At 39.6% G+C, this 12,563-nt stretch overlaps 1 protein-coding gene across 22 annotated transcripts in view; it reads left to right on the top strand.

The window, feature by feature from the left end:
* The window catches only part of Sorbs2 (sorbin and SH3 domain containing 2), a 136,463-nt gene that overhangs the window by 50,164 nt on the left and 73,736 nt on the right, over positions 1 to 12,563 (top strand). For 7 of the 22 annotated variants that reach the window (XM_085843980.1, XM_085843990.1, XM_085843997.1 and 4 more), the window contains exons 3-5: positions 851 to 943; positions 4,822 to 4,848; positions 5,198 to 5,253. In XM_085843980.1, the coding sequence (XP_085700106.1) occupies positions 851 to 943; positions 4,822 to 4,848; positions 5,198 to 5,253 (176 nt within the window). Of the gene's footprint in view, positions 1 to 850; positions 944 to 4,821; positions 4,849 to 5,128; positions 5,254 to 5,961; positions 6,577 to 12,563 lie in introns of all 22 variants that reach the window. The other 15 variants (XM_085843978.1, XM_085843987.1, XM_085843985.1 and 12 more) reach the window with 5 other exon arrangements.

Raw genomic sequence — 12,563 nt, 5'->3', positions numbered from 1 at the left:
TGTGGGAGCAGAAGCAGAGTCTATTCAGAAAGAGAATGCTAACCTTGCAGTCTAGGAGTCTTGTCTTCCAAATTTAGAAGTCTCAACTTCTCAGAGCATAGACAATGGCTGGTGCCTTTGCACACATTTCACTACACATTTTTATTTTTCTTCGCATACATATAGATTATGTCATACCTATAATTCAAAACTGTAAGGGCAATGCATTTGTTTTCAAAAATATGCTCATTTCAATACTTGTCTATCAGGGCTGCTCTTGACTTCAATTAGAATAACTATTTCAGAACTGTAGGAAGACATGACATTGTATAATGTTATGTGTTTCTTTATGACCTGTACATATGAAGTATACATCAGCTGAAAAATATTACTTCAAGAATTGTTAAATCAAGGTAACTCGTCCCTAATTTTTCTTTAGGAACCACACTGATTATCTTTAGCAAGCATAAGTAAAATAGAGTAAACTTAAATTATTTATGTGAATGCACATTACAGCATGGCACTAGTTTCTAGACTTAGTGTGTGTTAACCAAAAGGTGTAAACAACATTGAGCTCTGTATCTCGGATTTCATTTGATAACAAGCATTGAGCATTCAATATAAAGCCTTCTGTTGCATTGGAGGGCACTACCATCTCTCTGAGCAAACCCCTGGTTGCTCACTTTCGTCTCGTTTGTCTTTTTTAGTTTGGGGATGGGGGTGAAAATTCCCAGGTGTATTCCATGACTACTAATGCTCAGCTGTTCATCTTTCTCATGAGTGACTGACACATCTCACTTAAAATGCATGACATCGCATGTGCTTTCTCTGTTTTGCCTTGGCCTCTGCCATATCATGTTTTTGCTTCCAGATAGCGGTGGGTGTGCTCGCAAACGTGCCGCCATGTCTGTTACGTTAACATCTGTGAAGAGAGTTCAAAGTTCTCCAAACCTATTGGCTGCAGGTATAACGTCACTAACTCACGGTGTCACACCTGAATGGCTTCACCTCACCTCTCTCCTTTCAGAATCATCTTGTTGGAATGTGGACAGAGGCTTCAAATGCCTTTCAAGTCCCCCACTCAATCTTATTTTTTTCTAATCCCAAGAATAGCTCCTACCCTTTCTGGTTTTGTCCTAAAAATAAATAGTCAAAGGAAACTGATACCTTCTTAAAAACAAGCATTTAAAAATATAATTATAAGCACCAGTCACTTGCCAAAAATATATTAACTGCAAGTGTTAACTATTTAAGTTTTTGTTACCTCATGAACTAAAGTAACATGATACTTGATTAAGATATCATCCATTTCTTCGACAATTTATTTGGTTCTTCCCCAAAGATTGCAAACAGGAAACAGATCTTCTTGCATTTATCTAATGCATGCTTTAGAACATATCAGAATCCTGATTAATTTAGATAACCATGAGACCACAGATAAAAATGTCCTCAGAAAGTAATTGAGGATATGATATTTTAGCATCCACTAAGATAGCTCTCTTTTTTACTCAAAGTCTGCAATGACTTACCTCCACCTGAGGCACAGGCTTCATCTGGAGAGTCTGCCTCTGTGGACGATCAGCTGGAGTCCAGCCTGTCTCTACAGCCTTGACGGGGTAGCCCATGCCTCTTGGTAACTGGTTACTTAATTGGTTGACATGGTTGAAGCCTAAGATTAATAAGCTATATAACAGAAGGAGGAAAGTAATGGGGCCTCTAAATAATTTCAATTGTCATTCTGCGTTTCAGTCTTCTCTAAACACATGTTTAGTGGTCAATTGGTACTGAAAATGTCCTACCCAGCCTTAAAGAAAACACAAACAAACAAAAGGCCTTTTAAAGGTGACTTCCACATTCTTCTCCAACTCACAAATGGATTTCAAGATCCAAGTTTAAATATTAAGTCAGGAACCTCACATTGGCCTTCTTTATGAAGCAAAGAAACGAAAAATGTTGCAATGTGTGTAATCCGATCTTACATGGGTTTAAAAACCACTCTGAGTATGTTTGTTTGAACATGGACAAATAGGAGGAGGTATTGTAGAAGCATAGACTTACGTCTCTAGATGCATTAGATGGATAACAGTGAGGAAAAGTGGAGTAAGTAGAAGGAAGGCACATCACAGAATCGGAATGCCTGAACTGTGAATTTCCTTGGCATTCCCACTAAGTAAGATCCCAGTTGTGACCACTGATGCACATGCTAGAGAGTGACTTACCATGTGTCTTAGTTGGGGTTTTATTGCTGTGAAGAGACACCATGACCACAATGACTCTTATAAGGAAAAACATTTCACTGGAGCTGTATTACATATTCAGAGGTTTAATCCATCGTCATTATGACAGGAAACATGGTGGCAAGCAGGTAGAGATAATGCTGGAGAAGGAGCTGAGAATTCAACATCTTCATCTGAAGGCATCAGGAAGAGACTATGTACCATACTAGGTGTAGCTTGAGTATCAGACCTCAAAGCCCGCCCCCACAGTGACATACTTCCTCCAACAAGACCACACTTCCTAATAGTACCACTCCCTATGGGATAAGCATTTAAACACACGAGTCTGTGGGGGGATATTCCTATTCAAACCACCACACCATGTTAATAATTCCTTTTTATGACCATCTATAAAAATAACCTGCAAAAGAGAACATTGGGTTGAACCAGAGGTGGCATTTGAGAGATTCAAACTGTTCTACAAGCAATTCCCTACCATTCAAGTTGTTGGTAAAGACTAAATGTTTCACAATCAGAAGAGAAAAATAAGCTAAACCAGTCCTGATGGCCTGACCTATGACCCCCAACTACTTAGAGTTCAATGCTGCCCGGACTATCCAGCAAGTTTAAGGCAAGTCTGGCACACTATCTCAAGATTTAAAATAATAAAACCAGAGTTAGGGATGGGTGTCGCTCAGTGGTGAAACACCTACCTCACTTGTGCCAGACTTGTGGTTCAATTCCCTGTACCCAAGGTAAAAGGAAAGAGGAAGGAAAGCTAAATAAACTTCAGCAATATGAGTAATTAGAGCAATCTCTTATCTCTTTTATGTCACTAGAAATAAGTTTTTTAGCAGCGCCTAGAATTTCTGACTTAACTTTGAAAGAATATTTCTTTTGCATATCTTGACATATAAAGCCTTTAAAGAAATTTTAGCTATATTTTAAATAAAAGAATCAAGATCCTTTATAGCCAGGATCATTGTGTATCAGATTTCACAAGAACTTACTAGGCAGGGAATGTATGTTTCAACATTGCTAGAGAGTTAACCATTCTCTGAAATGTATGCTAAAGTCATCATAAACTCAAGCTTTATTAAAGCATGGCCTCATCTTGATGTGTCATTTGTGGGCCTGCCCATAGAGTTTATTATTGTTAATATCTCATGGGTGAGTCTAGGTACATGTACAGTATAGATACAGTGTTCTCTGTTTCTCTCTCTTGGGGTTCTATGACCCCCATAACATAGTCTCTATTGTGAAGAAACAGAGCTGGGTATCTAAAGCTATCAATCAGAGAGTACATATTCCAAGTGTTTTTCTATTTACTGCCACACACCCTTTCTCCCCTACCTCGTCTACATCCCTGGTACTGCCACAAACATGGCTTCCATTGCTTCAACAACAGCACATTATCAAACCAAGAGTAATATAAGCTTCCTATTCTCAAGAAAATAATTTCCAATGCTCATAATCATGACTGATGCTGCTTCCCTGCTCATTGCCCTTCTCTCATCCCCAGATTTTGTCTTTGTCCACCATGTTTAACACCCTAGTGGACAGTTAAACTCTGCCTTTACATGCCCCCAGAGCAGAATCCTAAAGATACATTACCATGCTCACTACATTAGCTTTCTCTCTAGAGGTGTCACTGTCTTTCAAACTGAATAAATGGTGAATTCCAGCCCCCATTAAACTCCACATATAGAACCCAGTAAATATGTCATGAATAATTCTACAAAGTGATTTTTACCAGATTACTGGATCACCCTCATTTTTATTCCAATTTATGATAATATATAATGAATGAGAAACTAAAGGACTCCCATGATTCTTTCTAAGATCGAGGCTTTATGGGTTCAATAGACCAAACAGTACAAACTGATTCCCTCAGGTGGCCTTGTAGGAGGTTCTGAGACAATCGATGACAAGATATGGTTAAGCAAACTGGTTTTGTACCAAAGGCAATTTATTGACTATGATTTATTTTCCACGGCTTATGAGCTAAAAGATAAAAAATATATAGCTTTCCTGTTTGAATAAAGACTTAGAAAAAATAAATTCTAGAGAACAATATGAAAATGTTATCTTGTACAGTAGATAAATCTGCCTCTATGAAAGTAAAAAACAAAAACAAAAACAAAAACAAAAAAAAAAAAACAAGCTATTTAAACATTAGTCACTGTCTAATAGAGCAGCTAAAGACAGTCAGTTACAGATGACTTCAGCCAGCCACAGAGCTGGCGGCTTACTTTAATGTTCTAAAAAGTTCTCATTGTTTGCAAACCAGATTCTTTGCAATCCTTTAATTCTGTATTTGGGATTCATATATCCATTTTAGGCCATGATAAACCTTAAAATTACATGGTTGCAATATTATTATATGTGAAAAGTAATGCCTGGTATATGTTCTAGTTGTCGATTGAGTCCCTCAGATGTAGATATTTAACAAATGTGAGCCTGTTGAAATTCAAACAGTGCTCAGACCTCTCATTAGTACATTTCAGGTACTCTGCTTTAGAACTGAGATAATGTCGACCGTGCATGTGGTTCTGGGCTGAGTATGTTTACAGGCGATTTGGTTTGCTTCACACTCGAGTTAATTTCAACATTGTTTTTCTTTCAGGGCGTGAATCTCAGTCTCCAGACTCAGGTACAGAAAAATATTGTGAACAGCTATTGTGCTTTGTTTCAAGGACATTTTTTTTCTTTTTCCATTATCCATAGCCACATCGCTGAATTTATGTTAAATTTAAATTTCATACGCTGTTCCACATAACAAATTATAATTCTATCAAGACCGTTTTGGTTTTAGAAAAACAAATCCATTTTCTAACACACCAAAGAAAGAAAGAAAGAAAGAAAGAAAAACAAAAACAAATTCAAGCGAACGTAGATATTTCTGTGTTCGATTTGTTTTCCCTTAATAAAAGCTTGGAGATCTTACAATGATCGGAATCCAGAGACACTGAACGGAGATGCCACATATTCCTCTCTTGCAGCAAAAGGTTTTAGAAGCGTTCGGCCAAACCTGCAAGACAAAAGATCACCGACCCAGGTAATACAGCCCCGTGCGTGCCAAGTGTGTAGTGCCTAGACCTCTGTTTTCTCATCCTCCTGGAAATCTCATTCCTAGTGTCCTAGCTAAAATGCTTCTGCCTTCTCTACTTGCTTTGCCTGGCATGGTAACGTGAATACAGAGCTTGAGTTTTAAGCTTAAGGTAGGTTTTTGTCCCTGATGTTTTAGTGTTTGTTCTCTGGTCAAGCTTATGAAAGTAGGGCAGTTTCTACTGTAATCTTTAAGGTAAAGTATAATGATTAAAACCCTGGCAGCTGTTCATTTGGATCTCAGAGTATGAGAGTCAGTGTGACATTATATGTTGGATGAATATGAGACAAACAATGAGCTTTTGAGATGTTAGTAACACCGTACATGCAAAAACGCTAAAAAAACATGTGTCTATATGACCTCCAGGTCTAAAAATAGGACAAGATAACATACACTCAATTTTCTAGAATTTTGGATGGGAGCAATGTCTTTGTAATGTATTCTCAACTAAAATATCTTTTCCAAGCTGTGAGAAAATATTAAGATACAAAATATTCTTATAGTATGGACAGTGACCATTCAGTCTAGACTGCTCGAGGCAGAGTATATATGGATTTCTTCAGGGCAGGTTTGACAATGTGCCTCTCATGACTAACTTGGACTTTCTATTTTTCTTTTTTATATCATTTCTCTTTCTGAACACTTTTGGCCATCTAGGCACCCCCTCCACCAGCCAGAAAGGAGAGCTTTGACAGTCAGTCCTTGATAAACAATCAGTCAAAGGGTGACATTTTAAACTCATTAGTAACTAACATACAAACGCCATCTTGTACAGAGGACTTTACTAACTTTAAACCTCTCCAAGGAACAATGCATTCTAGTGAAGATTCTAACCAGACACTAGTGTATTCTGAGGAGTCCAGCACAACGGTGTCGTACACCCAAAAAATCACTAACCCACTACCAGCAGCCTCTAGCTCCAGTCCTGCCCAGTTGGGAGACATCAACACCCCATTTCTGCAAGAAGACTATACACAAGATTCTCAAACTCGAAGAATTTCTACCTTGAAACTAACCCCTAACCAGGACCTAGGAGGTAGTTTCCCCTTTAACACACCACAGTTTCCACAACCCACTGACATTCCATCATTTCTGAAAAGGTCTTGCTCACCGATCCCAAACCCAGACACACACACAGCATCCCTTTCCATTCAGATACATGATCTTGAAAGCCACAAACAGTTCTCCGAGGTTCCTCCAGAGACTGCAGAGATGCCTCTTCAGCAAGATAGACAAATGTCTTCAGATGCCACGACCTGTCAGTCCCCAGCGGTACATTACACTTGCCAATCTCTCCTTCTGTGTGTATCACAGAGATGCTAACTCTTGAGTTTGAGCTTTGTATTAAACCTAATGCTTTATTAGCTTCTAAGCAGGAAGGGAAAGGAGAAAGAAACTATTTCAGAACCTTACTGACTGAACTCAGCAATTTCTTTGCATCTATTTATTTGCACACAATAATTCTACAAAAAGTATGTTTTAACATGGATAATTAAAAACATAACTAGGGGGTTTACAAATCTCTTGCAATATTCCCTCCACTTCATTTCATGAAGCTCATTCCATAGCACAACTGTAAATATCTCATTTTCTACATATACCAGGCTGGCCTTGAACTCACCATCCTCTTATGTCTACCTTCTGAGTGCTGGGATTATAAGGCATATGACGCCATGCTCAGCCTGAGAGCCCAAACAAAACTTTTAAAAACTTGTGATGATTACAATAATAGCAACTAATGAATAGAAGGTTTAATTATATGCTGCCATGATACTAACACATTTATGTTACTCTTTTCACTGTCACAAGCAGTATTATTACTGCCTGCAGTTTACAGATGAGGCAACTGAGGTACCGAAGCAAAGCATCTGTAGCATCAGCTATGTAAGAAGCAAAGCAGCCTGGGCACTCCCTGATGACTAGGAATGAGTGAGCCTGGTACTCAGAAAGGGAAGATAAGTCTAGTTGGAACTCGGGAGCCCAGGAAGGTCTAAAGGAGTAAAAATCCATCTTATTCTCTAATGTAGGATTGCTGTAGTGTCATCAGCTGCCTTCTCTAGGACCCATGACATGCCACTCCAGCAAGCAGGAGAGAAGTCACAGGAACATTCCCAACTACTTGATCTGCCCAACCTAATTTGGTTCTTCAGAATGATTTTCTAATGTTTCGAAACATAGCTTCAATACTTTCCTTTTCAAAGATTTTGTCAGTATCCAGACTGGCTCAGAAAGAGTGAGGGGATCATTAAAGAAGCCCCACAATATTAACCTGATTTCAAAGTTAGGATTTAAGACCTCATTGTTTTTATTCATTGGCTAAATATTTCCTGATTTCTTGATATGTTAATGTCCTCAAAGCTCGGTCATCATCTTTTGATGCTTGCTGTCTGCTGTGCAATTTTTAAGTAATAAAACAAGCAAATTTTCATGCGTGAAAGACTGTAGAAATGACACCATGATAAATGGTGATGGGAAGATCATATGCCACATTAAATGGGATAGTCAAATAGACCCCACCCAAAAGGTAGAACAACTTGGAGGAGTGAAGGCATGTTCTGGGCTAAGTGGTGAGGCTGGAGGAGGAGGGAAGGGGGAACTTAAGTACAGCATGAAGTTGCATGACCTTAACTCAGAGGTAACAAAAGGCAGAAGCCCTTGTAAAGGAAAAGTAAGGCTTAGGCTTACTAAAAACAGGACTCCTTAGGAGATTTGAAGACTACCACTAGAATGATTCGGCTAACATTTAACCAAATCGTTCAAGCATCTCAATTGGAATAAAGGAGGAGGGCAGGCGAGCAAGCTAGGAGGCTGCTGCAGTAACTCAGACCAGAAAAAAAAATGGTGTTTCAAAGCAGGGTGGAGGCATTGGACAGGGGAGGTGAGAAATCCGATGGTGGGACTTTTATTTTAAAAGCAGGACAGATATCAGAGAAAGAATAGACAAGCTTGGGAAGGGCTTATGCCATTAACTGAGACCAAGTATTAGCACCAAACCATTGGTGTCAGGGAAAGCACATCTCTAGACATCGTGAGGAGTGGTGGGGTGTGGGATGAGAAGGTTTGGGGCTCAGGGGAAAGGTCCTGGTTGGAGATTAACAAGGTTCAGTTTACAGAAGCCTTTTGTAGCCAATAGACAGTGAAATCAACATGGATGGAGAATGGAGGGAACCCAAGAATTGAGCTTATGCAAACCTTTACATTCAAAGGAAGAACCTGTCCAGCACACTAGCACTGGTATCTCCAAAAGGAGAAGAAAATCCAGGGAAACGTACCATTCTAAAAGCCAAGTGAGGAAATCACAAGAGGAGAGGGACGGCAACTTCAAATATTGTTGGTAGGAGAGTGAGTTGAAGGAAGAAAGCACACAGCAGAGTACAAGTGAGGAGGGGATTTGTTAGAGAGGGCTAAGGACAGACAGGGAGGAGACCAATTAGACTGCGGTTCGTTCAGGGTGTTATTACGTGCCTCACTGAACTTTAGTTTCTTCATCTATAATGTGGGGTTAATAACAAGATTCATCTTAGAGAGTTTCTCAGCAGGTATGATAATATATATGGGGAATTTGGCATACCACCTTCTACATAGTCATTCCCCAATGTGCAGAAGCTGTTATTATTTCAAAATAATATTTCCAAAACCATACAGCAGTTTAGAAAAGTAAATTGAGATTATCAACAATATTTTTTCACAGATGAATGAAAATTTATTTCATCAGATTATAGGTGGGTTCTACTATATTACGCTGTCAATATTATTATCAAAAGGTGGCATTTTCTTGTGGTTTTTATCTTAATTTTTGCCAAGAATGTATGACATCTACCCTCTTCACAGTATCTTTGCAATTCATGTATGTGGCAAACATGCGTGTGTGTGCATGTTGGTATGTGCCAGGTGTCTTTCTGGGTTATTCTCCTCTTTATTCAGACACATTCTCTTACGGAGCCAGGAGCTATACAGCTGTGGTTAGTCTAGCTATCACTTTCCCACAGAGGTCCCTATCTTTATCTCCTCCGTGCTGGGCTTTCCAGAAAATCCCAACTCTGGTCTTTGTGTTTGTATAGCAAGCACTTTATGAATTTGGTCATCTCCCTCTGGCCTTTCTTCATAAATTTTAAGTGTCCCATATACAACGATTAACATTAGGCATAATGTCATATAGAAAATCCTAGAATCTGTTTGTCTTGCCTAAATGAAGCTCTACACCCTAGATAGCAGATCAGCCCCCTCTGTCAGCTCCCTCTTGGCCAGCCCCTAGCTACCAACTTTCCTGTATGCTTCTATTTCCACTACTTCAGATGCCTCGTGTAAGTGGAATCACAAGGCATTTGTTCTATGACTGGCTGATTTCACTTACATAATATCCTCTGGGTTATCCATTTCAAGCTACATGGATTCAAAACTGTCTTCTTTTTATAAAAGACTAAAAGATAGCTCATTATGTTATAAATCACATTTTCTTTGTCTATTCTTCCACTAACGGGCATTTAATTTTCATGTGTTCCCTACCATGGGATATTTCGATTTTAAGTTTCATTTTCTGTTTAATGGTCTTTCACAATGGTTTTTACATTCCAAATTCTGGAAGGAAGACATAATAAATGTCAAGGGCTGTAAGCTACACTCTATGAATCGTGTGTGTGTGTGTGTGTGTGTGTGTGTGTGTGTGTGTGTGTGTAAACTAGTCTCCCATGAAACAAAAATGTTCTAAGAAATAAAAAGACAATTTCCATATTTTAGGAGTTTCATTTACATATATTTTAAAGTCTGACAATTAGTTCCAAAAGAAGATTGTAGGCTACTGTTAGGGCTATTCCCCATACCTGACAAGTTGGACAGATGGTAACAGCTCCTACAGTTTATGTGTAAAAAGACCACAAATGAAGTATGTTGCCCTTCTGTGTGAAAAACTTTCCTACTGCTAAAGATTGTCATTGTTCTTCATGTTAAATGAATACAAATGTAAGCCAAATGCTTAGGAAGGATGACAAACAGCCACACTGAAACTGCCCATGGCATTTGTAAGTGCTGTGCCCTTTGCTACTGAAGGATAAACTTGTCCCTTCCATTGTGGGGTAACATAACCAACCAATCATCAGTCAGTGTCACTCCTACAGCTGCTACTGCACAGATGTTGAGAATTCAAGGGTGAATTTCTATCGGTGTCATGCAGAAGAGAGAGAAAAACTTTTATTTTTGCTCCATGAGATTAATATGTAAATATTAAGGAAGGCAGAGTGTGGTGGCTACTTTTATGTCAACTTGACACAAGCTAGAGGCATTTGGGAAGAGGAAACCTCAATGGAGAAAATGCCCCACCCCCACCCCCACCCCACACATACCGGATTGGCTTGTGATCAAGTCTGTGGTGCATTCTCTTGACTGATGATGGATGCAGGATGCATAGCTCACTGTGGGTGGTACCACCCCTGAGTTGCTATAAGAAAGCAAACTGAGCAAGCCAGGACGAGCAATCCAGTAGGTGGCACTCTCCCATGGCCTCTGCATCAGCTCCTGCCTCCAGATTCCAGTCCGGAATCCTTGTCCTGACATCTCTGGATGAGAGCCTATATATATATTGTAAGATGAAATAAACCTATCTTCCCTTAGTTGCTTTAGGTTGTGGCAGTTTATCATAGAAATGGAAACCCTAACTAAAGCACAGTGTAATGCGTAAATGTCAGCTGCATTCGATGATAGAATGTAGAACTTCAGAGCTCACTTTCTGCATCACCCCCACCTCTGGGTACCCAGATCACTGATGTCTTTCATTGTAAGACCAGTCCGGATCCTGTAATGTTTTTGTAGGTTTGTCATGCTTGTAGTTGAACAAGTCTTTGGCAAACTTCCAGGTGTGTGTGTGTGTGTGTGTGTGTGTGTGTGTGTGTGTGTGTGTTAAAATAATTGAATATTGCAGCATGGTAGAAGAGAACAGAATTAATTTAAAAGTCGCATAAGATCCCCTCTATTCCATCTCCTACCGTATGGGCAGTGAGCCCTTTCCTGATACACACATTCTATTCTGATGGGGGCTCCATTAGATTATAAGGCAGCAATTTAGTGCTTGAGGAACTCTGAGATCTAATTTTTAGAAGTACTTCCTATATGGAACCATAATCTTTCTTCTTTCAATTCTACATATTTATCCCAGGGAACAAAAGATGTGACCTTTTCTTCTTCCTCTCTATGACAACTTTCACATAACCGTTCGTTTCCTTCCCTTCCCTCGTCTTGGCTCTGTGGAAAGCATTACTGTGCCTTCTAAGCACTCCCTTTTCAAGTCACAATGCTTTTGAACAGCTGTGATGACACACCAGATACCCTGACCTGTATTTCCTTCTCAACAGCTCACTCTTCCCAAACTGCAAAAGATGAGTTGTGTTAATGCTTGTAACTGACATATGGGGAGACCAAGGCCAAGGGAACTTAGACAGCTTGCCCAAGTCACTGCAGAGTGACAGCTGGTAGGTTCTCCCGCCTCTGCTTACTTTCAGTATTAATCGTGTACTCCTCTTTGGCAGTGTTCTTAGAATATGACAGCTTCTTAGATGTAAAATCACACCACAGTTTCTGCTATTTAATACCCACTAGATTTGAACCTCCTGGATACATTTCTGCTGTATTGCTATCAGTTTTTCCCACTGCTGAGCCACCCTCTAGCCGGCCTCCTTGTTAATTCGCCATAGAGCCTCATCCTTGATTTTTTTGCCTTTGGCAACCATCACATCTCCTAGCGTTCTAGATTGGATTCATTTGCACCAAGGGGCTCAACCTTATTTGGAATAAATTTAAGACATTAGATATGTCACAGCTTAGAATCTCCCTTCCTTAGTGAAGAGCTGCAAGCTGGTGTCTCTAGTTCCTCCCTCTATAGCTAAGGAAAGTGAATGGCAACTTAGACTCAGCGTGACTATTGACCAATATTTGAACACATTCACTTTACATAGTCCAAAAGCAAGGAAACACAAACCGATTAGACTGATCTTTCTGCAGTCATCTACCTGTTACTAAATATGGCAGGTAGTGGAAAACCCATTCTTGTTTGAAGAGAAGTTTTCCTACTACAAGCTAATCCGGGACAGGAAAATACTTATGTCCCTCCTTTACACATTTTGGTTCTTTGTTCATGCTTTGCACTGGGGATACTGTAAGAGGTGATGTGGTACAGCTGTTTACTCCAAGATGATAACCTTCTATCACGGAGCGAAACCTCTCAAGGTGGAAGGGATGAAAAGCAACAGGATATTTAGGACAATATTTAC

Source organism: Mus caroli, unplaced genomic scaffold (assembly GCF_978045245.1).
Source record: "Mus caroli unplaced genomic scaffold, Mus_caroli_1 scaffold_10, whole genome shotgun sequence".
Lineage (NCBI taxonomy): Eukaryota > Metazoa > Chordata > Mammalia > Rodentia > Muridae > Mus > Mus caroli.
The sequence above is the reverse complement of the archived record's forward strand: the minus strand, read 5'-3'. Positions and strand labels throughout refer to the sequence as shown.